The following is a 26,439-nucleotide window of genomic DNA, read 5'->3' on the forward strand; positions in this document are numbered from 1 at the left end:
ACAGAGGAGAGAAAGTGAGGAGGAATCACAATAGCTGTAAAGACAGGGACAGTCGGGCACAGGCAGGGGGAAGTAGGGCAGAAGGGCAATAAAAGCAGGAGAACTACACTGACAGAGGCTGCGAGACAGACATAGAAGGAGAAAGGCTGGGGAGACAGTGAGAAAAAGACTGGAAGAGACATACAGAGGGCATACAGGCAGGTGGGGAGTTACTTTATTAGAATAGTCAGGCAGGAGCAAGTATACAGGGTGTGACTGTGGATAATCCACGGTGTAAGGAACAACCTGGAGCAGATTTAGAAAAATCAGGGGTTTAAGTCAGAGACAGCCAGGGTTCTCGGGAGAGGAAAGAGACAGGGGTCGCGGCAGGAGCACTTAGCTGACAGACCTACTTGCCACCTTGATTTAGTCAGTAAGTAAGATGGTGCTTAGTGAGCACCTGCTGGTGCTGCTGGGCGCGGTACTGTGCGCCCCAGCTCTATCCGACGTGTTGTTCCGCTGCCCCCCGTGTTCCCCCGAGAGACTGGCCGCTTGTCCTGGCAACAGTCCCCGCTCCCCGTGTGCAGAGTTGGTGCGTGCGCCTGGGTGCGGCTGCTGCCCGGTGTGCGCAAGGCTGGAGGGAGAGTCGTGCGGGGTTTACACTGCGCGATGTGCCGGAGGGCTCCGCTGTTATCCTCACCCAGGATCAGAGCTACCACTGCAGGCGCTGGTCTTGGGACTGGGAACTTGCGGCAAGAGGAGAGACGCAGAGTATGGGAGCAGCCAGGAGCGGGGAACAGGTGAGCGCAATGTGGGCTGCCTTGTCATGCAATGCTAGCCTCAGGCCAATAACTTCTTCAATACAATTATAATAATGTGGATAAGGTCTATTCAAAACAAAGCAGCAGTTCTGAATTGGGTCAGCTGAAATGCAATTGTTCTGCTTCCAGTCCATCCTGGCAAATTCCAGTTCTTTAATACTGCCCTAGTGAACTGGAAAGAAGCCTGACTTATTTGCATAATAAGAATATGTTATAGATAGGGAGGAAACTTACATTTCCCCTCTAGAGCCCAGACCTTCTGTTTTTCCAAGTGCCCCATTCTTAGCCAAGCCCTGAAGAGAACTTATACCTGGGTGGGAGTAATGCTTTGCACATGCCCTTAGGCTGTACTTTAATATGAACATTACCTGCCTTTTGAATTAATTAACAGGGCAGAACAGACACTGCAAGAAATCAATCCCAATACAGAAAGTGTGATAATGAGATGCTGAACTCAGGGCATTAATGATCTTGAGATGGAGTAATTTATTTTTTATTTTAATAAAGTGACACTGATTAATCCAGCAGCTAAATTATATAAAATCTGCTTCCTAGACACCTGAGGTTAATTCAGCAGGTTAGAGAAGGATATGTAAGCTCTAGGCAAGCACAAATACTGTACATGGACTGATTTACAGAACATTATATGGTAATCTTGTATTGGTGGGTTAAGAGTAATGCTTTTTACACTGTTCCCATGTTTGCTTGATGCTTTTATTCCCACTATACTATACAATAGATACCATCTCTCACTACTATAACTGCTGTCCAACAGCCACAGTCCCTTCCCAGAGACTATTATACCCACTTCTACTATAGGCACCATCTCTCCCTACTATACCTGCTATCCCACAGCCACAGTCCCTTCCCAGAGACTATTATCCCCACTGTTACTATAGGCATCATCTCTCCCTACTATACCTGCTTTTCCACAGCCACAGTCTCTTCCTTGAGGCTATTATCCCACTGGTACTATAGGCACCATCTCTTCCTACTATACCTGCTATCCCACAGCCACAGTCCCTTCCCAGAGACTATTATCCCACTGCTACTATAGGCACCATCTCTCCCTACTATACCAACTATCCCACAGCCACAGTCTCTTCCTAGAGGCTATTATCCCAACTGCTACTATAGGCAGCATCTTTCCCTACTATACCTGCTATCCCACAGCCACAGTACCTTCCCAGACACTATAATCCTACTGCTACTATAGGCACCATCTCTCTCCCTACTATACCTGCTATCCCACAGCCACACTCCCTTCCCAGAGACTATTATCCCACTGTTACTATAGGCACCATCTCTCCCTACTAGACCTGCTATCCCACAGCCACAGTCCCTTCCCAGAGGTTATCTCCATTGCTACTATAGGCTCTCCTGCATTGTCTGTCCAGTAAAAAAGTTATTTTTTGTTGTTCTTGAGCTTATTCCACAGTCTTGAACTACCTAGGTTAAATAGACAGTGCAACACCAACACCAATAATGTCCAATAGAATACACAGACTCCATGCTGATGACAAAAAGACATAGAATGTGTGATCCTGTAGTAGTTGAGCAGTAGCTTGAGGCTGCATGTTTTACCATCTGGTATCAAGCAGGCAGGGTATATGTGCATGAGAAGCTGATCAGCCAGTGAGTTTTATAGGTCAGGGCAAAATAGAATTGCTGAAATGAAACACAGCGAATGCAAATGAATTGCTGGTGTTATTTGAAGTGCTGGACTTGCTGAGTTTCCTGAAGATAAATTTCATGCTGTTTTTCTGGATAGAGGCAGCAGCAACATTACAGAGGCAGAGTGTCATTCTCACACATGCTCCCTGTATGTTTGCAGAAGTTTATGTGAGACGGCAGGCAGCCTGCATGTATCAAAAGCTTCTTCTCAACAGTGACCCTGGAAATGGAATCTATAGCAGTCACGGAAGCTTTTTTGTGAGCTGGGCTGAGCTGTGTCTCACACTGTGCACCAACCAGCCAGTGAGTTAAAAAGTGTATCACTTACCCTTTAGGGAGGGGTACCAATAGGGGTGACCACAACAGCAGTTGTAAAGCAAAGGGGAAATAAGGAAACTATTCTGGGCTCCAGAAATTAGAAATCAGAACTATTTTAATGTTTTCTTCCTTGTCACTCAGTAAAATATGGTTGCAACTCCTTTGGTGTCAGATATTAGCTACTTAAGACTCCCATAGATTGTGTGGTGTGAAATGGGTGAACTGCCTTAGACACAGCTGTAGTAGTAGTAACATGCACATTATAAGTGGGTATAAGTGCTAACTGACTGTTGGCCTGGGTGTATACCCACTAAAAGGTTGACTAGTGTCATAATAGGGGTTGTAGATCCAAAGATTTCAGAGGCAGCAACATTATACAGATAATTACTGCATGACAGCACAGACACTAGTGCAACTAGCACCAGGATTTAATAATCAGCCCTGTAGCATCAGCTTATATGACAGGACAACCTCATTTTCTGCTGGATAATTAGTGACGAGCCCTAAGCTTAGCTTCTCAACAGCTGCTCAGAGCCCACTGAGCGTGTGAGTCTCACAGACACTTTCCAAGATGGTGACCCCATGTGACAAGTTTAAATTCCTGAATCATTGCTGCTATTGAGAAGCTGAAACATGAGGCTTGTGCAATAATAGTTCAGTATATAAAAATACGACATTTTAACCATATTAATTATTAGGGTTTGGTTCTCCTTTAAGTCAGCAAAGAGACGCCTGGTACCTTTCCATAATAATGGAATAATCCATTAATATAAACTGCTTAAAATGCAAATTTTTACATTTTTTGTATATATACATCCTCATGCACCATAAAAAAATCGCTACATATAAACATCATTAAGATAGACCCATTACTGTTGCTCAGCTTTCATTGTACAGGATATTAATGATTCCCATTTCCGTGCCTTAAAATCTCAGGTTATTAATGATTCCCATTTCTGTGCCTGAAAACCTCTACTCTGTGTTTAGAATTTGAAATTGTGTGTGGTCAGAATTCCTATTTTTCTCCTTGTCCAACATGCAGGAACTAAGTGTAATTATAAGAGACAGAGAAGATATGAGATTACAGGGACAGACTGAGCTCTGCGGCTTGGAGTGAAATCCACCTTGCCGGCAGTATAATTGCTTGTCTGGGCAGCACACCTTTGTATGCATGAGCAGTCTCTCCTAGTTTTCTGTATGAAAAAAGGTCAATATAACATTATTTTTGAACTTTTTTGCAAAACAGCCAAACCATAGTTAGTTATTATAATTTATATATAGAACGCTGACCTATTACAGAGATTGTTTATCGCTCACAGTCTAATTATCAGAAGTCGGTAAATTTACCCACATGATAATGGGAGGAAACCAGAGAAAGCATGGGGAGAACATATAAACTCTACATAGAAAGTACCCTGGTTGGAATCAAACCTAGGACTGCCACAGAAAGGCAGCAATACTCAATATCGTGTCACAATGCTGTCCACGGCACGTGGGACATTTTGCTCTCCATTACTTTTAATGATATTGTCAAAAACATGTGTGATATTTTCCATTGCCTTTGGTGCCAATATAGTTTATAACCAAAAGAAATAAGGCTAATTGTCACCTGTTATGAAGATTGAGCCCATAGAATTTTGTTCACCAATGAAACACCCCCAGGGATCTCTTTCCATTGGGTACAAGCAGGCCACAAAAATGTGGTTGGGGGTCCCTGTAACATGGCTCTGTTCTGCCCCCCGCAGAGGATATGGTGTATTGCATGTGTACATAAGAATAAGTTGAAACATGTGCCTGCTTATATATCCTTGGCCACTAACTCCCAGCAGCTTCCAGCGCTTGTCCTCACCTTATTAAGGCTGGTTACACAGCTGCAGAGATTGGACATTTTGGGCAAAATGATGTTGGCTGTTTCCCTGCTGCAAAAAGAGAACCACTTTTGTCTCCACAGAGCCAAGGAAAGCAGACGGGAGTAATTACATAAGCCCAGTGTTATAATTATGGTCAGCTGATTAAATGCTACAGGTCTGGGTAAAAAACAAAAAAAAGTTGGCTAAATTCCCTTATTAATATGTATTAACTCTGTCTACTCCCAGCACCTTCTGCCCAGATAGAAAGCTAGGGGTGGCATGTTCAAGGCACAGTATGGCCTCACATTTATATATTACAGGAATGAATTCTCAGTCATTCACAACACCAGGATGCGGTTTATGCTTTTTAAAATGGTGATTAAAAGGAAAGGATCCTGTCATACAAGTGTATACCTTGCAACTCACTATCGCAAGAAAAAGTCAAAGATCAGAAAAGTACTGGCTCCAACCACCTTGGGTTATACCCTACATGTAAATGTTCACACCTCAACACTATTGTTTAATTGTGCGTCATGATCAGAGTGGAACTAGCGACTGCCCGAAAGCTTGAAACTTAAATAACAACTTGCCCTCCATGCCTTATACCTAGCTTCTTCCCCTAGCCGTGCACTCTATACTTCCTACCTGCTCCTTCCTAAATCTGTGTCAGCTCTACCTCTTACCCACAAAATCCTTGTGCCCTCTCTGCCTCCTACATACTCCTACCTGCTTCACCAGTTATGTTCCTTCTATGTCCCCAGTTAATTATGTCATTGCTGTTCCCTCTCTGCATTCTTTCCCTATTTCTGTGCCCTTGTGTCTTCTTCCCAGCTATCCACCAATGTCTGTGCCCTTTCTGCCTCTTTCCCACATCTCTGTGCTCTTTCTGCCTCCTAGATTATCGAAGTTACAAACACACACCCTGGCCCTCCTGGAACTCGAATCCCTGGTGCCCAGCAAAATAGGGGATCGGCCAACCCCTCAACATTACAAGGAAAAAAATCCACTGGCACTCAGGTAATGCTAGCAGGGTGAAACCCTTGCTTTAAATTTATTTAATGCGGCATGCAATGTTTCGGGGACGACCCCTTTATCAAGCATGCTTGATAAAGGGGTTGTCCCCGAAACGTTGCATGTCGCATTAAATAAATTTAAAGTAAAATTTTTTTTCCTCTTTCTGCCTCCTGCCTAGTCTTTGTGCATTATTTACTTATTTACACACCCTTGTGCCCTCTCTGCCTCCTTCCTAATTCATCACCAAAATCTGTGCCTTCTTTGCCTCCTTCCCACATCTATGTGCCCTCTCTGCCTCCTCCCCAGTTCATAACCAATCTCTGTGCCTTCTCTTCTTCCTTCCCACATCTCTGTTGTCTCTGGGCGCATGATTCTTAACCAATATTTGTGCCTTCTCCCTCTGCCCCCAGCCCCTTACCTAATATATCTTCCCTCTTTGCCTCCTACCAACATCTCTGTTTTCTCTGGGCACATGCTTCTTTACCAATATATGTGCCTTCTCCATCTGCCCCAGCCCCTTACCTAATAGAGCTGAATTTCTATGTTAAAAAACGGAAATTCATCTCTTAAAGTTACCAGAGGCGGCTTTTTGCCACCCCTAGTAACTGCTCGCTCCGTGCCGCCTGAGGCAAGGTCACCTTACCTCATGGCAGGAGTGACCCTGCCCACTTTCTGTGTTAAATGACCAGGATTCATTGCAAATTGTAAATGGTTGCTCCAAATATTATATTGACAGTCTATGACTTCAGTGAATGCCCTGGCTATGTCTTAAGATCTGTCCTACACTCTAAGGTTTTTATACTAGTCACCTAAGGCATCTTATAGGAGCAATCTTGGGTAGTTACACAGTGTAGGCCCTGCTCAGCTTGATTGCATAGAAACAGTCCCTTTAACAGAACAGACAGCAACTTCTTTGCTGTGCTCTGGTGCAGAAAACACATTCCAAACAGATTTTTTCTTCCAAAGGTAAAAGGGTTATTCAGCTAATTGCACCGAGAATTTAAAGAACTCCACAGACTGCTTGCCAATCCGAAAATACACCATGTTTACATAAACTTATGTCCTGTCCTGAGTTCCAGTTGTAACCATGTGCCTGGGGAGCAGTCATTTCTCCTGGACAATTAAATGTGAACCGCAGAAATCTCGGCAAAAGGTTTCAGTAATGTCCCTCGTGCCATTGCAAGCTCTGAAAAACCACAAGGAGCTTACTGATGTCAGCATGCATTAATTTCAGACGCCACAATGTATTATTAATTGTTTTCGCACAGTTATTGAGGCTGAAGGCGGGACAGCTCACAGCTTAGAAGAACAAAGGACCGAGTCTAAAGTAGTTAGAGGTTTTCAGATTGAACCCCTATACATTAATAATGAAGTTTACGAGCCGCGGACCCCGTGCCAGTGTGCAAAGATTCCAAGTAAAGGAGAAAAGTAGCCAGAGAGCACACCTTCTTGCTTTAAAAGGTTTTCATTTTATTTTGCAGAATATCCTGCAAATTTTGCAGGGGTCTGCGGCTCGTTGAGAAGCACTTAACACACGGATGACCATTACAAGGGCAACTCCATATCTAATCTGGTCTCTGGGAAGGGACTGTGGCTATGGGATAACAGGTATAGTAGGGAGAGATGGTGCCTATAGTAGCAGTGGGAGAATAGTCTCTGGGATGTGACTGTGGCTGTGAGATAGCAGGTATAGTACAGTAAGGTACAGTATTTTTCAGAAGAAGATTGAATTTACTGAAGAATGCCACCCAAATGTAATTGGATTTCCTTTAATGTATTAGAACTGTATTCTTAAAATCTAGAGATTGTTGTCTATTATATAACTAAGGTGACTCCACAGGTCTGTTATAGCATCATGTGGTGGTTGGAGTGTTGGTCATCCCTGCTCTTGAATAAAGGAAATTCCATGTCTGATCTGCAGATCGATTCCATTATAGAGGAGAGGAAGAATTGACTGACAATACATACTGACAATATCCTGCTATCACTGCTACATTACTCCCTTCACAGTCAGGCCAGTGCCTAAAGGTGACCATAATAGGCCAGACCAGTTGGAAAGTTTACCAAATGATCAGATCTGGGCCCAATTCCTATTGCACAATGAGGCATGGCCTTTGCACCATATTATTGCTTATTGTACCAGGTGGCATTGTTGTTCCTTTCGATGAAGGGGGTAACTGGACCAGTGATGTGCCTATCCTGGATATAGCAGAATTCTGCTGTGAGCAAGCACCATGGCAGCTAAACTGCAGGTCTATGTAAAGAAAACATAGTACAAGGCAAAAACTGTGACCCTCCCTGACGCCTCTCACTGTAACTGAAGTCCTTGTCCTGATTTAGTAGCTTTTTGGTCAGTAAAATACCTGCAGCACAAGCAGTCGAGTTAACATTACCTCTTGTGACCTTATTTTTTATTAGCTTTTTGGGTGCTAACATAGCTAAGCATTGAACATTAACAGTGCCGAGGTCGAATCAAACGGCAAGAGGCACTGAAAAGTGCAAATTCCAGCTTAAAATGAATTTCTGTGCAATAAATAGGCTTAATTAATTTTTAGACATATGTAAAGGGGGGAAAATATAAAGTTTACCTTTCATAAAAATTACCTTAAATAGAATGTAAAGCATGAGGGTATAGTTTATTATGTGCCCAAAACATTTCTTCCCTGTATATTTGTATTTATATATATGGGTGGGAGGTGCCATATTGTTTCCCTTAGAAAGTACAGTATTGGGATATATCTGAATGTGTGTCCAGAACATTTCTTCTCTGTATAGCTGTATTTATACATACGGGTAGGAGGTGTCTTATTGTTTCCATTTGACAGTACAGTATGAAGGTATAGCTTATTGTGTGGCCAAAATATTAAATATAAAGTCTAAGGGCATTGCTTTTTTACAAGCAAAGAACATTCTTTGTCTGCACATTTGCATTTCTGCATATAAGTGAGAGCCCCTCCGCTTCAGGAAAACTTTCCCCAAAGATTTGAATAAAGCGTCACTTTATTAGTAGGGTTGCCCTTTGATTTAAGTCTATGGCCAGCAAAGTAAGTAAGGAGGCTAAAACAAAAGTTATAAAGCTGCTTGAGAGTTTAAAATTTAGCCCAGTCGGCCTCGTTCCCTGAAGGTAAATATCTGCCCTAGTTAATGAATCTTCATTTAAGCAGCGGGGGCCCCTGGCGATAGTCCTGCTGACACAAACAAAATCATAGTCATTTAGAGCTTTGCTTCATTTCTCCTCCTTTCTGCAGTCAAGCTCACACCCACACCTGGAGACACAAACAAGGCTGCAGGGTCCCAGCACCCTCTTAAAGTAGATCAGTACCAGAAGGGAGCATAAGGTTCTGCAGGGCCATGTATACATTAATACACACACTCTCGCATACATTAATTTGTTTCTAGGAATATTTACCTGATGTAGCTCAATAAATACGACCTTTTATCTCTTACCTAGAATTCAGAGCTACAGGGCTGTGACAGGCAGTGGTGACATAAATGATAAAATGTTCCACACTGCACAAAGGGTATATTTGCTACTTCCCAAATTGACTGTATTCTGTCATGCCCTCTACCCCCTCTGTCACACTGTGCACAGTGGTGGGGTGGTCTAAATATCCAGTCCAGCTACCTGATTCTTATCTGAGTCTTAATTTGTTTTGCCTCCTATTTCCTAGAAGGGTGGTAATGACTAACATTACAGTTTCAGCCTTTCCAAAACCTCCATTGTTCTTGCTCTCCATTGTTCTTTGCTGTACAAATATTCAGAGAAGAAACGTTCTGGGCATGCAATAACCTATACTCTCATACTGTACTGTCAATGGGAAACAGTATGACAGCTTCTTCCCATATGTATAGATACTAATATACAGAATAGGAATGTTCTGGGCAGACAATAAGCAATACCTTCATACTGTACTGTCTAAGAGAAATAATATAACAGCTCCTTCCCATAAGTATAAATACAAATATACAGAGAAGGAATATGCTGAGCACACAATAACATATACCCTCCTACTGTACTGTCTAAGGTAAACAATGTGGCAGCTCCTTCCCATATGTATAGATATAAATATAGAGAGGAGGAATGTTCTAGGCACACAATAAGCTATGATATTCTACTGTACTGTCTTAGAGAAACAAATAGCAGCTCCTTCCCATATGTATAAATACAAATATTCTAGGCACACAATAACATATCCCCTCGTACTGTACTGTCTAAGGGAAACAATATGGCAGCTCCTTCCCATATGTATAAATACAATTATACAGAGAAGGAATGTTCTAGTCACACAATAACATATACCCTCGTACTGTACTGTCTAAGGGAAACAATATGGCAGCTCCTTCCCATATATATATATATATATATATATATATATATATATATATATATATATATATATATATATATATATATATATATATATATATATATATATATATATATAATATATATATATATATATGTATAAATACAAATATACAGAGAAGGAATGTTCTGGGCACACACTAAGTTATACGCTCATACTGTACTGTGTAAGCTAAGAGAAGCTATATGGAAACTCCTTACAAATATACAAACAGAGAAGGAATGTTTTGGGCATACAATCAGCTATAACCTCATACTGTAGTGTTTATGTATGTGAATTTAAATGGAAATAAACTATGCAGCAGTCAGATTTGTTACCTTTATCCTACTAAACCTGGTACAGGATTGCAATAATCACATTAAGGGGAACTATTGTGAAAATGAAAATTGAATATAAGCATCATCATACTGAAATAAGAAACCTTGTAAATACAATCAATTAAATACTCTGCATCATTTCTGAAATAATCACGTTTATGTTCACTATTCCTTTCTCATCATCTGTTTCTCTTCATGCAACAGATATTCATTGACAGTTAGATCCAATATATCTTATAGGGGGGCTTCCTTTCCTAGCAGATGTATTAGAGCTCACTTAAATAACTGATTCTAGTATGAATAAAATCTAACAAAACAACTGCCTTTTGCACAAATTCTGCATGTAGAGAGACATGATGTCTGGTAGAGTGGGCTATAATACATCTTCTAGGCAAAATGAGCCCCCCATAAGATATATTGGATCTAACTGTCAATGATTATCTACCAATGCCAACTACTGCATGAAATGAGAATGATGAGAAACAGATGCTGAGTGAGGAATAGTGAACATAAACTTGATTATTTCAGACACAGTACAGAATATTTAATTGATTGTATTTACAAAGTTTCTTATTTCAGTATGATGAAGCGTATACTAAATCTTAATTTTCGCGATAGTTCCCCTTTAATGAAATTAAAAAACACATAGAGGCTTATTGAATAAAGAGCTGGTGGTTCATTTCCCTATAATAATGTCTCTGTTCACTAGGCTCGTACTGAAATTTGGGTGAAGTCCTTGTTATTAGTCATTGTTCTGTCAGCCTATTGTGTGCCCACAGGCGCTCTCACCTGGGTGATGCCTCTCAAAGCATTAAAGAAACAACTATTTTGCTTTGTTTGCCAAGGGGATTCCAAACCCTCGGGATAAGTTTTGAAAAACCTCACAAACATGTTTTAACAGCCAATGCTGGGAATATGGTTCCACCTGTAATTAGTACCTTCGCCTCTTTTCTTTCTTCTCTGTCACACGGGTGCCTGAAGGGACATGTAGATGCACCAGTAACATCACTCATTCCTCTGTTTCCTGCTTGGCCACAGATATACTGTGTAGCAAGATAATTGCACCATTTCCTTCAGAACCTGTTAAGCCCTGACACCAAGTTTTGCCTTTTTTTAACATTTTTCATTTCTGCATTTTTACTCAGCAACAAGCTGAGTATATGGTGCCAACTTACACTTAACAAATATAGAAAAAGGAGAATGAAAAGGTCTTACTCGCAAGAGCTTATATTCGAAGAGGCTAAGGAATAATTTACTGTTGGTGGTGGTTTCAGGGGTAATTTGCTGCAACACCAGAAATTTGCTAGAGCACTTGCTACTGGGATTGTAGTAAATGGCACAAGTCGGATGAGCGATGCTTCTGCTTTGTTGAGCAACAATCACCTGTTTGGCATTTGCCATTGAAATCAGTAGGGAGCAGTTCTGGGCATTTTGTCGCCTGCCCGCAAAGCTATTAAAAATGCTCATGTACTATTGAGCTAAGACGCCAACACCAAGTATTGCTGAGTTACCATCATAAAAATACATGTAGAGCAGTGATCCCCAACCAGTAGCTTGTGAGCAACATGTTGCTCTCTAACCCCTTGGATGTTGCTCTTAGGGTCCTCAACGCATGTGCTTTTTTTTGAATTACAAGCTTGAAAGCTAATTTTAATTGCATAAAAACTAAGTATAGTGCCAAGAAGAGCCTCTTGTAGGCTGCCAGTCCACATAGGGGCTACCAAATAGCCAATCATAGGCCTTTTTTGGCACCCCAAGGAACTTTTTTATGATTGTGTTGCTCCCCAACTCTTTTTACATTTGAATATGGCTCATGGGTTAAAAAGGTTGGGGACCCCTGTTGTAGAGTACTTTGCTGTAACACACGCAAGCTGGATATTTCTCATTTTTCCTGTGCTAGACTACAACCCATCAGATATACTTTAATATATATATATATATATATATATATATATATATATATATATATATATATATATATATATATATATATCTACCTGTGAGTAGAGGACCTTATTAACAGGCAATGACAGGTGGGTTTTTTAAAGGCTTTGGTTTGGGCCCCACACATGGTCCAATAAACTGACTGAGCCAGCAGGGATCCCCCTGTGTGCCCACATTTAGTGGCCACATCTTAAATAGGACATGATTGTATGCAAAGTAGTTTGTTCAGATTCCCCTGTCATGTGACCAATTTACTGTCTTTGGAAGTCCAGTTAATAATACTTAATAATAATTCTGTAACCCAAGCACTGCTGTTGAGCTATCTAAAATCTAGGTGGAATATTGAGGAATAGGGCAGGCAAAGAATAGGTCTACCTAAAGCTGGCCATAGACGTGCAGAATCTAGCCTCATATTGTATGATCGTACCTACGACTATCTTCCAGCCTGGAACTAACCATTCAGATTAAATACAGTAGTAAAAGAACAAATCAGATAATGTTCTGGCCATGACAGCAATCATACAAATAGTAGTGACAGTCCCATTGATATCGTAAATGCAGAGATATTATCATCATATTATCATCACAGAAATCTTCTAACCTGTCCGATCGACTAAACGACTGGTTGCCATGGTCGATCCAAACATGGGCAGAAAATCATACGACTTTATCTTTGCATTTATGGCCAGTTTAGGTAGAAATGTCAGTGTGTTAAGATGCACAGCCCAGGTATTTGTAGAGATGGAATTCACAGGTATCAGAGGATTACTCACAACTCATTTAAACATTTGCCTGTTAATAATAGATCCCGCCTCTAATGAAACAGTGGGCGGAGCTAGCCAAGAGGCAGGAAATAGAGCCCAGCCAGAATTTCCACTAAGGCACTGGAGATTTGGAGAAGTACAGCAAATGTGCTCTCCCATATATAAGTATTTATTTAGGTTGGGAGGGAGCCACAGGTTACTGATTAGGTGTGTGCATGCATTAAGCTCATGCTTTTCAACTGCCAAGTCAGCTGAATGTTAATTTGCTGTATTGCTGCCAAGTGGTGGAAAACAAGAAATGCTTATTTTGCCCATAGGATCCCTCAGCAGTCTCATGGCTGCTCATTACTGGTAGAGCTGTGTTAGGTTTAGCAAAGGGCAAAGAGTGTGGTTACCACACCCTAACAACGTTCTCTGGGCCAAATCATATTCTTGGTATTCAAACATATTATTTTCCTGATGTCCTGATGCTTTACTTTGTGCTCTTTTAGCCAGTTGCTTTCCAGTCAGGGGCCCTGGAGGTACAGGATGCCTATTGCAAAATACACATTTGGTTAACGCCAAGTTCTTTGCCACTGGAGTAACTGAAAAGCTATAAAGCTATCCATGTGTTACAAACAAACCTTGGAGTAGAGTGTTACTAACCTTGTCATACCCAGCTGTTGTTTGTACCCCTGTAATGGCTTTATTTGTTCAGTAGAGGGAGCTCCTGTTCCATCACAATGCTCTGCCAGACCAGTATCACTAACACTAACAGATAATATTGAACTGTAAAAATCCAAACTGGCCAGCAAAGACCTCTATCCCTAGATTAAATGCACAGTTTCCCTTTATATTATGTATTTTTTTTTATTGGACTAATGCAGATCTGCTTAGGGTTCAATGTAAGGTTTACAATGTCTTTAAACTGTACGTTTGGTATGCCGAGCATGCACTCAGTCATGGATATAATAGTTTCCTTTTCATTTCCTCAATGCACAGCGCAATATACATTCTGCAAGTTTTTCTGCTTTTTTCAACTGGTGAAGAATTCTCTATTTTTATAGTTACATTTGCTAGTGATTTGGACACATCGGGGAATGCCAATCGATACAGGTGAAAGACTGTGATCCTGCTTAAGGTCCCATTGCACTCAATCATATTTAATTAGCTTTTATTGCAAAGGAAAAGTTAATGGGCACTTTAATGTTTTACATCTCTCGACATTCTCTTTTCCCCTGCACTATTTGCTCTTACCCCTCAACTATTATCTTAATGTTTCAGTTATCTTCAGTCCTCATCTCTCTCTGTTATCAGACTTCACCCTAGAGCAATAACCATTTAGTCCTCATGTCTCATCCAAATTACTTCACTCTTTAGTAATTACTTCACTCTTTAGTAATCATCACTAACTGTCAGTCCTACAACACTTAATAATCAGACTTCTTAAGCCAACAATCAGCCCTTATGCCTTGATGTTCAGTCATTATCACTTAGTCATCAATGCTTCTTCAATAGACATCAGTCTTGGCCACTCAACCTTCAGTTCTCAACCCTCAGTCTTCAGTCCTCAAGCCTTGGTCTTCAGTTGTCACCCGCCTCAATATTCATTCCTCAACTACCAGACCAAACCCCACAACCGTCAGTCCTTACTCTCAATCATCAGAGATCTGAGCCCTTGTGCCCCAACCATCAACCCTCATTGCTCAACCAAAAGACTTTATCACCAAACCATCAGTGCTTATGTCGTCCCATCTCTGATTCCTTATCCATCAACAGTCAGTTCTCAGTCTTGACCCCCTCAACCCCAGGTCTGCTTTTCAGAACAGGAAACTGATATTGGTCTCTTATAAGCCAATACACTAAAAGATTGTGCCAAAAAAGTACCACTAAGCAATTTTAAAAGAACCACCACCGATTTTACATATCTACAGTGTATTGTATATAAAGTCCTTCTGTGTGTATTGTGAGATTCAAGCAGAGAATTGGTTTATGCCTTAAAGTGGACCTGTCACCCAGACACAAAAATCTGTATAATAAAAGTCCTTTTCAAATTAAACATGAAATCCAATTTCATTTTTTTATTAAAGCATTCATAGCTGTTGTAAGCTCATTTAAAAATTTCAGCTGTCAATCAAGTATTGTCTGCCCCTCCTCTATGCCATGGGCATAGAGGCGGGGCAGACAATTACTTTCACTTTCCATTCAGCACTTCCTAGATGTCACTGCTCTCCACACATTCCCCCATTCTCTTCATCATTTAATTGTGTAACCAGGGCATGGGATGGACATCAGGTCCCCCATTCTGGTGCACAAACAAGATTCTGAGATGATGCAAGACTTGCCTTAATAACAGTGTCCACAAAATGGCTGCTACCTGCTTGCTATAATTTTGAATTCTCAGACTGAAGGAATATATTCAAATAATTTATATAGTGTAATTAAAGTTCATTTTTCTTGACTAATGTGATAAAATAGGATTTTGAATAATTTTTTTGGGTGACGGGTCCCCTTTAAAGGTTTCCCCCCAACCTTCACTACATTATATAATATTAGACATTATTTTTGAGCATTTGAACATAGTATCCCTTTAATTAGAAAGACGTTGGTAAGTACGAGTCGTGACCCTGGTTGGGCTGTTGCGAGGACTATTAAAATGCTGTTAGGCATGAAATTGTTTTTCAGTGATCGAAGCCAACTTTGAAATCCAGCAAATTGGTAGAGGAGGGAAGGGATTTGCTTTCCGTTATTGACACATTGTGACATTTTGGACAGGAGACAGAAGACAGAGCAGGCCCTCAGCGAGTGAGGAAATCCTCCAGAGAGTGTGGTAAACGTTTAGAAGAGCGACTCGGTGCCAGAATAAGCAATCCAGCTCTTTTGCACAAGGAAAACGAATCCGGGAGAAATTCTCCGTTTTTGTTATTGTATAAGCAGAGCGGCCTGTACGTGCCAATGTACATAATGTTGCTGACAGACCACATCTAGTGACACCGTGCTTTGCCTGCTGCCCTCCTAATGGGGCTCTGCTGCCCCTCGTCTATACACCCCTTATCATAGCTTGTATCAGGGTAGAAATGGTTGCTCGGTGCTGTAATAAGATCTTCATAAATAATTTGTGCTTGCTTCTTGCCAACATATGTGTCCTGGGCACCCGGTTAAAATGTTGTTTTAAACCTCAGATTCCAGGTTTGTGAGTCTTTATCTGCAGCCAGAAAGCAGACCTACTCGGTTATGTGAGTGCATGGGTGATGGCAATGGGTGGGGGTCTGTGGCCCTCAGCTAGTACCTTAGCTCTCTGATTGTTTGCATTAATTTTGCTTGAATACAGAGTGGCATTCAGTAGAGTAGTGCTAAGTATATTCATATATTTCTCTCTGATGTTGAAATGTATATCCTGCTATTAAGTTGAAGAAAAGAGATTCAATGGCAAAGAAATTCTAAGCAGCTTTCCAGTATACATTCATAAAAAGGTTATTTGTAAATGTCATTTTTGAAAGTAGTAGCTAACTTCCTGAACAGGTAGCTAGTTAATTATAGTGTCGCCTCTATGTATAATACCTGCATCCTGTGCATTGTAGCATAGTTATTGGTGCTGGCAGCCCATACAGTATGTATGAATACAAATATAAATACAGGGAGAAGAAATGTTTGAGGCAAACCATAACCTATACAGTATTTAGGTCTGGTGCTGCCCTAGGCACTGGCCCTTGGTTGCTATAAAAAAATATGACCCTACCTGTACTCTCATACAGTAACGTCTAAGGCATGGGTCCCCAACCTTTTTTTTTTACGTGTGAGCCACTTTCAAATGTAAAAAGAGTTGGGGAGCAACACAAGCATGAAAAAAAATCCTGGGGATGCAAAATAAGGGCTGTGATTGGCTACTGGTAGCCCCTATGTGGACTGACAGCCTACATGAGGCTCTGTTTGGCAGTACACTTTTTTTATGCAACTTAAACTTGTCTCCAGGCCAGAAATTAAAAAATAAACATCTGCTTTGAGGACACTGTTGCTTGCAGGCCACTGGTTGGGGACCACGGGTCTAAGGGAATCAATAAGGGAACTCCCAACTACAAATAATACTGATAATAAGAGAAATTATTATATATTATTATTATATACAATATTATTCCACACCCCCGCCTTTTAATTTTATTGTGTAAATTGTTAGCTCTCAAAATGACAACTTGGATACATGTAAATATTATCTAAATATATTTTAAATATAAAAGTCTCAGAATCTCACTAATTAAAGGAACCAGCATGGCAGGGCAGTGGGGGGAAGGTGGGCTGAAGAAAATGTTGAAACAAACACTGGGTCCCCTGACAAGATGCTGCACGCCTGGATTCTTTCTTTCTTTTCAAACGACTTGCAGACTCCAAGTGGGACTTTGGATTTTGAGTTGTCAGGATTTTTTTGCCCAATAAACATTTGCACAAGAATGTTTTAAACGTGCTGCTGCATATGGATTGCTGCCATCCTCTTTAATCGCTAAATCAACATCAGATAATCCATGGGGCTCAGTGGTGCTGAGCAGTGATTAACTGTTCCTTCAGAAACACACGAAATGCAGAGCTGAATTAGAGATGGGGGCTAAACAGGGTCCCACTATTCAACAAAGACTGTCACTGCCAGCTCCTAAAATCATGATAAAATATAAAAGGGGAACGTATGACACATCAAATAGTAATTCTTTGTAATGTGCAATATAGAATATATGCACCAGAGACACCTCACACCTCTATAGAGGATTAGCTGTTGCGAGAGCTGTCTTTAGATCGGATCAAGCCGCAGCAACTGCCCTACCACTACACAAAGTTTTCTATGCAGTATAACAATAGTAAAGGTGTGCATTCACAAAATGTTCTAACATAATCTGTGCAGTTGATGTAAAAGCACCTTAGTAGCAATGGAGATAATAACCTATTGAAAGGAACTGTGGCAATGGGATAGCAGTTATAGTAGGGAGACGTGGTGCTTATAGTAGCAGTGGGATAATAGCCTCTGGGAAGGGACTGTGACTGTGGGATAGCAGGTATAGTAGGGAGAGATGGTGCTTATAGTACCAGTGGGATAATAGTCTCTGGGAAGGGACTGTGGCTGTGGGATAGCAGGTATCGTAGGGAGAGATGGTGCCTATAGTAACAGTGGGATAATAGTCTCTGGGAAGGGACTGTGGCTGTGGGATAGCAGGTATAGTAGAGAGAGATGGTGCCTATAGTAACAGTGGGGATAATAGTCTCTGGGAAGGGACAGTGGCTGTGGGATAGCAGTTATAGTAGGGAGACGTGGTGCTTATAGTAGCAGTGGGATAATAGTCTCTGGGAAAGTACTGTGGCTGTGGGATAGTATGTATAGTAGGTAGAGATGGTGCCTATAGTAGCAGTTGGGTAATAGTCTCTGGGAAGGGACTGTGGCTGTGGGATAGTAGGGATATATGGTGCCTATAGTAGTGAAGGGATAATAGCGTCTGGGAAGGGACTGTGACTGTGGGATAGCAGGTATAGTAGGGAGATATGGTGCTTATAGTAGCAGTGGGATAATAGCCTCTGGGTAGGGATTGTGACTGTGGGATAGCAGGTATAGTAGTGAGAGATGGTGCCTATAGTAGCAGTGGGACAATAGTCTCTGGGAAGGGACTGTGGTTGTGGGATAGCAGGTATGTTAGGGAGTAGGGATGGGCGAATTTGACCCATTTTGCCAAAAATTCGCCGCCGGTAAAATGTTGCCGACACCCATTAAAGTCTATGGGCATCAAAAAAATTTGTCATTGGGTGTAATTTTTGAGGTGAAACAAAGCGATAAAATTCGCCCATCCCTAGTAGGGAGAGATGGTGCATGAAGTAGGATATTTTGGTTCTTTATACAGTACATACAAATATGAGTTACACAGAAATTGTGCAATAATCATTTGGGGGAAGGGAGGGGAACAACATTCACACAGCCAGAGACAATGCAAAAACGTTTATTTAACCCACCACGCTATAAGATGGTCAGTCAGACAAATCTCAGAAATTCTACTGCTTACATTGGCATGGGAGCCCCTTTCAGACTGGGGTATAGAGTCATTTGGCAGCCGCCGCTCACTCTGTGTCACAATGCTAATAAGTAATAGGAGCAGAATTCTTTTTCTGATTGTCTGTCACCTACACTGATGTATTGTAATGGCATTTATTATTCTAATACATTAGATGGTGTGAAGAATTGAATCATAATGAATTGGAACCTGGAGAGCCACTTCCAGGAAAGTGAATTCAGCCAGTCTTGACATTAAAAATAAATATATATATATATATATATTTTATTTTTGGATTTTATCTGGAATAATGAGTCTTGACAGCCCAGGCAACAATTCAAGTGGTCAATTCATGAAATAAATTTAATCTTCTTACCCGTGTCCTGCAGAAAAACCCGCACCCAGCCTGGCCCACAGCTCTCCCTCTATTTATAGACTCACACCTGTCCCTCAGTTAGAGTTGCCACCTTTTCTGGAAAAAAATACCGTCCTTCCTATATATTTATCTTTTTTCCCTATTAATAACATTGGGATCAGCCATAATTTTTACTGACCAGGCCGGTAAAATACCGGCCAGGTGGCAAACCTACCCGCAGTGATGTCATAAATTGGGAGGGGCAGGCGTGAGTCTATAAATTTAGGGGCCGGAAGCCAGCAGTTCTAGGTAGTGGCTGGAGAGCAGGAGAAGGGCTCAGTCCTTAATTTATAGACCCCTAAATATAGGGGGAACAGCGGGCCGGGCTGGGTGCGGGTTGTGAGGGGTTGAGTTAGGGTCGGGTGCGGGTTGAGAATTTCTTGATCCGCACACCACTAAAACCCAGTAGCATGGATAGCCTACATTCTAAACTGTTACAATCTGTTTATCTGAGTTGATGTATTTCTCTCAGGAACTAATGTATATAAATGTAACGGTTGCTTGGTGACATGCTCGATAGGGGTGGAAGGTGCTGCTGAGGAAGGTATCGTTTAATGTGTTAAATTTTATCAAAGGCAGTGATCTGGGAAACATGAGGCAGAGAAATCATTTATAAAACGGTTTAGAAAAATAGTATGTGATGGAAAAGCAATTGAAAGAAATAGTTTTTTAAAGGGGTTCACCTTTGAATTAACTTTTAGTATGATGTAGAGAATGATATTCTGAGAATTTACAATTGGTTTTCATTTTTTATTATCTGTGGTTTTTGAGTTATTTAGCTTTTTATGAGGCCGTTTTCTAGTTTGCAATTTCAGCAACCTGGCTGCTGGGGTCCAAATGATCCTAACCACCATGCATTAATTTGAATAAGAGACTGGAATATGAATAGGAGATGGTCTAAATAGAAAGCGGAAATGAATACATTTGTAGGCTTAAAGAGCATTTGTTTTCTAGATGGGGTCGGTGACCCCCATTTAAAAACTATAAAAAAAATGAAGGCCAATTGAAAAGTTGCTTAGAATTAGCCATTCTATAACATACTAAAAGTTAACTTAAAGGTGAACCATCTTAAAATGTAAATTAGTTGTCACTTACAACTCTCTGTCCCTCCCTCCCCGTCAGAGCTGCCAGAGGACCAGTCGGATAACATGCTTGTTGATAATAATTTGGTTGCTGGGCCGGCAGTTCCCGGAGACTTCATGCCGAGGAAATCCTCAAAAGCCCATGCGGTGAATAGGGAGAGAGCGAACGAGCAACACAGATCGAAGACCAACAAAAGCGAGGACAAGAAGAGACCAGCCAGGGTTTGTTACTGTTACCTTCTTTGTACAGATGGAATGACTGGGGTGCCGTGTCTTCACCAAAACATGGGGGCCATTATACTCTCCTGCTCTTTTATTATGCTATAATCTGGTTTTGTTTGCTGTTCCTTAGCTGAGTTTTTTTTATTTCCATTTACTTCCATTCTATAACTTATAATAAGTATAGGCATTGCAGGTGCACTCAAAAGCAGCTCATCACAAACTATAAACACTATAATGTCTCTGGGTGATGTGACACATTTTATGCCTGGGAGGGCCTGGAGTTTAGAGCCATTCTTGTGATTGAGATTACTTCTTGCGAGTCATGTGGTCCTGTTATAGTTTCCGATTGAGGTCTATTGATACAGAACAGGGCTCACTCAACACGTTTGCTAGCTGATGTTTCTAATTGTATTTACAGTACAGGAACCAGCATGATGTTCCAAATCAAAAACAATATTTATTGTACTGAGCATAGTCATTACTTGGCCTTTGTTTTGCAGAGCCTATGTCAGCTGCAGCTGGACCAGGTTTTGGAACGGATCTCGGGTATGCACCTCCCTGATGACAGAGGTCCCCTCGAGCACCTTTATGCGCTTCCCATTCCTAACTGTGACAAGAACGGATTCTTTAATCTCAAACAGGTAAATGGGAAATAGGAAATTATAGAATTGGGTATGAAATGGATGTAGTGCTCTTGCTTTCATTGGCCCAAAGCAGTGCCATAGATATCAGGCTACCCACCCAGCTCCTATGCACCAGAAACTTCAAGCCTGAGGGAGGTACAGTACATGGAGAGGTCTGCCCCAATCCTCTTCCCTATAAACTCTCTAAGTTTGGCCGCAACCCATAGTTCTTGTAACAGGTGACCAGATTTCAGCCGGAAATCAGGTATGGAACACTGAGACCAGGAGGATTATTTCCACACAGACTGTGGGGCAAACTAAGGCTAGGGCCAGGAGATCCTTTTTAAAGTAGATTCTCTGCAGATGAAGAATTCGCTGCCCTGCTGCTCCCTTTGTTTAGCTAAATGCGGGTGGATTTCGGTGCAAAATGTTGCGTTTTGGCATAGAAATTCACAGCGTGTGCCTGCACCGAAGCAGAAACAGTGCTTCTGGGTGCAGTCAGAGCAGTAGAGCAGCGGATTTTTGGCCTGCGAAAATTCTCCGCAGGCCAAGTTCCGCCATCGTCTGGCCTTAGCCTAAAGGATACTCAGGCCACATGGGAGCAAGCTACAAGTTGCCCCTTAAAACAACAGCATCATTACAATTATCTTACATATCAGTGTTATGGGCATGGGGGTGCAAGTAAGCTAATATTACATAGGGTAGCATCCCACTGAAAATTAACCTATTTATGAAAACGCAGAAGATAACCTTATTAAGCTTGGTTTGGGGTAGTTGTTGAGAATTACATTTTTGAACAATTTCTTGGAACTAGCTGGAGAAGTCTGGGTGTGGCAACTGTCCCCTCTTGCCCCCTTCTGCGGACACCCATGGTTATGGGGGAAGCAACTTCTGGTAGCCCTCATGTAATTACATTACTAGTACAAAAGCAATTGCATAACAAATTACAAAACCAGCTAGTACGTAACTGTTGCCTCAGGCTAAGGTAATTATGGGTAATTATTCTTCATTTCTCACCACGCCTTCCATCACACGGAATCCCCTTTGAGCCAATGCCAACATTTCTACCTGTTTCTAAGAAAAAAAGGGCTTTATAAGAGATTGTTGGCCAATGATTTCATAAGAAATAGGGCAGTGCAATGTGTATGAATACCAGTAACCAGTAGTAGAAAGAGTAAGCTTGTCAGTCATTTTACAATTGAACAACTTATACCACCTGGTAGGGGCGTAACTACAGAGGAAGCCAACCCAATGAGGCCCAATGAGGCCCTCTGGATATTTTGGGGGCCCTGAAATAAATTTGCTGGGGGGTCCAGTAACATCTAGTTACACCACTGCCTTCTGGGATTCCAGCGTTTACAGTATCTGTCTATATTTATGCCCAATTTTCACTTAGGCTAGGGACAGTCAGGGTGGAAGTCTGGCCCTAGCCTTACTTACAATGTAAAAGGTCCATCTCTTTCCTGAAGCTTTCTACTGTATCTGCCAATTAAATTTCTCCAGTTGATCGAGAGCATCTACCTAAGTACTCAGAGCTAATAAAGATAAACGTTAACCTGTACTAAGCAAAATTCAGCAGGAACAGCCCCATAATTTTGCTCATAGCCTGTACAGAGAGATACTATAAAACTATGCCAGCATAGGTATTCCCCTGTACTAAGCACAGTTCAGCAGGAACAGCCCCCTAAATTTGCTCATAGTCTGTACAGAGAGCTACCATAAAACAATGGCAGCATAGGTATTTGTACTAAGCACAATTCAGCAGATACATTTTAATGTATATTTACCACTTAAAGGAACAATAACATCAAAAAATTATTAAGTAATGAATAAATAATGTAGAGTTGTCTTGCACTGGTACAACTGGTGTGTTTGCTTCAGAAAGAAAAACTATAGTTTATTTAAACGTGCTGCTATGTAGCGATGGGGGCAGCCATTCAAGATATGTAGAATCCCATTGTATACTACTGTGTATACTGTGCCTTTTCTCCTTTTTCAGCTTTGAATAGCTGCCCCATGACTACAGAGCAGCTTATTTATATAAACTAAAGTAGAGTTTCTAAAGCAAGCACACCAGTTTTACCAGCACAGGGCAACAGTACGTTATATTTTCATTACTTTAAAACTCTTTAATTTTTTAGTGTTGCTATTCCTTTAACATTTAGTATTTGTAATGGCACCTTGATGCATATATGTTCTTCCCTCACAGTGTAAGATGTCAGTGAATGGTCAGCGCGGAGAATGCTGGTGTGTAAACCCAATCACTGGGAAGGTTCTGCCTGGATCTCCCACTGTCCGAGGGGACCCTGAATGCCATTTGTTTTATACAAACCCAGAGGAGGAGCGCCGAGCACATACCCAGCGAGCTCCATAAGAAGATCAGAAGCCAGTACCGGCAATCCCGGCCTGCCCACCGCTGGCTAATATCACAGTCTTTGTTTTCATGCACATTGGATCAAACAATCACCATTGTTGCAATAGCTTTGAAAGTGGGAATTGGCTGGTTGATGTATTAGCCGAAAACCTCACTGGAGTTTCCATTTACTTAAAAAAACAAAACCTTTTGGTTCCCAAAATCCAGGTGGTTGGATTAACAGGGAAGGGAGGATTTAGGAAAATAAGTCAGAGCCAGCCAGTAAGACCATCCCAACTTCATAAGCCAATCAGGATGGATTTAGAAAGTAAACCAAATAACCAGCCCCTTGGGTGTCACAGAGGTTGTGTTAATGTTACACAAAACCTCGCTGGCACCAAGGGATATAAACACCAAAATATATTACCCCCCCCCCATGCTGCAGGTTATCTAAGCAATGAAAGCTTGAGCATGTCTTTTTTCTTGCCATGTTCCATTCTACTAGAATCTACTAGAACCCATTCTTCCTCCTTATCAGAAACCAGTTCTCAGGGGAGTTCTCGAACCCTATTTATTACACAATTTTGGTGCAAATTCCAATTTCCAGTTTCAATACTTTGATCTTGTTTAAAACAAAGTCTGGGAATGTGAAAGGGCAATTTTAATTCATATCTTTCCATGAGTTTACTGTGTGTTTGGATGTATTTACTGACTGCAATTACAGGCAAAAAAGAGGTTACAGCACCCAGGGGGAATGACCTTGAAACTGTACCTTAAATAGACAATGCAAAAGTAAGGAAACAACATCGTCCCCCCCTACAAAAATATGCATATGAGTGAGAGCTGCCATATTTACTGGTATACAGTATGACCACTGGGGGTGCTGTATAAATGCATATACATAGACACACAATAAGCTATACACTCATACTCTACTTTCTAAGGAAAACAATATGGCACCTCCTATGCATATGTATAAATGGGCACACGATAAGCTATACCCTCAGACAGTAGCAGCTAACATCCCTATAGAAGTATGTGCACACTGCTATCTATATGTTATAATTTACAGTCTCTCCTGCAGCAGAGGCATCTATAATGTCAATGTGCATAGTTTAACACAGCATAACTGTGTATCAAACAATTTCCATGTATCTGAGGGGTTTGAAATAAATTCTAATGAATAGGAAAGAAATGATAAGGGCATGAAATAAAAGTATAGTCCTCTGTGGTTACGCTATGTTTATGTAGAGAGTAGTGTTTTCTTATGGAGCAGAGCTAAATGTGTTCATTTCTGCGCTGAGAGTTGCTGTGGGTTGGGATGGGCTTAGCTGTTTAGATGCAGCACAAGTCTAATTGAACTGCCAATTAGCCAGTCAGTATTTAGAGTTTAGACAATATGACACATTTATAGGGGGTTGGTTTGCAGTTCATTGTAACTATGTAACACATTCAAAAAGGCAGTTAGGGTGCTGGGAGTTGTAGTAATTATAGTCTTCAGGGCTGTTGGTTACCTAAACAAGATTTAATGTGTCCTCTGTCTTAGAACATCAGTGTTAATTTGTGCAACCAAGAGGTTTAACAGCAGGTTACTGGACCAAAAATGACAACATAAGTTTTCTGTGAATACTGGGAGTTTTCGTGTAGAAGACAATTGAGGAACATGAACCTTCTTTTGCCTTTCACCCTCTTGAGCTTTTTCTATGACTCTATTATACTTGTCTGCAGGATATTTAAGTGCTTTCTTCTCATTCAGATCTATAGGTTTTTTCGAGACAGTACATGAGATGCATTCTAAACAAATACCACTAGATGTCAGAATGTGTGCAGCGATTTCATAGCAGAGAGAATTAGAACCGGTTCTGCTCAGTCAGGGATGTTCCATATAAATACATTGCACAAATAATTCTATAGGAAGTAGATAACTGATATAAACCTGGCCTAGACCCAAATCAAGGAAATGAACTGTTTATCTACACTAAAAACCATAAATCAATATAATGGGACACATAAAATCCAAATGATGCATGGTTAATTAGCAAGCAGAGTACACCTATATTTCTAATTAGACAGAAGAAGTGGGTTTAATAAGTGTCTAGTTTTAAAGGTTGAGGTGGGAAACTAAGAAGCTGGCTCATAGACATGGGGGCACCTCTATGTACTAGCAATGTATCAAATAAATACATGTATTAGAACTCCTGACCTAAGTATACATTGCCTTAAGACAGAGGCAGCAGCCAATAAACTAATTTGTTGACATTGTTGGATGAGTTTGGCATGAGAGTGGTGTAAATATGATGGTACTGACTGTAATGCACTGTGCAGCAATGTATAATTACACTGTGTATCCTGCTATAAAGTCAATAAATCTCTTGACAAGTGTAAAGCATCTTTATGGGGAGTAGGGCAGATGTGGGTGCCGGTAGTTGATGTTGAAGATGCAGAAGATGCTGGTGACCATCTTGGTTAATGGGATGACACGGCTTCATTCTAGATATTCTTCGAATATGTGGATTTGTAGATGAATAACAGGGTCCCTAAAAGGAAAATAGGTCCCTCTCTCTCTTGGATTTAAGGGTATAAGGTATATATTAAGGGTAATAACATGGGGCTGTGAAAAATGTGGCATTAAATCAGCCAAAACAGCCCCCAGACTGCTGGTACCAGAGAACAATGAAGATTTTCAATGCTGTGATT

General features: G+C 41.0%; 1 protein-coding gene across 1 annotated transcript; it reads left to right on the top strand.

Annotated features, from left to right (window-relative positions):
• LOC108701262 (insulin-like growth factor-binding protein 2) lies at window positions 1–26,123 on the top strand. Its single transcript, XM_018235655.2, has 4 exons — window positions 1–779; window positions 20,585–20,766; window positions 21,267–21,407; window positions 23,599–26,123. Exons 1-4 carry the CDS (start codon window positions 422–424, stop codon window positions 23,761–23,763), a joined length of 846 nt encoding a protein of 281 aa, XP_018091144.1. The 5' UTR covers window positions 1–421; the 3' UTR covers window positions 23,764–26,123.
• Window positions 26,124–26,439: the final 316 nt, after the last annotated feature.

Source organism: Xenopus laevis, chromosome 9_10L, assembly GCF_017654675.1.
Source record: "Xenopus laevis strain J_2021 chromosome 9_10L, Xenopus_laevis_v10.1, whole genome shotgun sequence".
Taxonomy (NCBI): Eukaryota; Metazoa; Chordata; class Amphibia; order Anura; family Pipidae; genus Xenopus; species Xenopus laevis.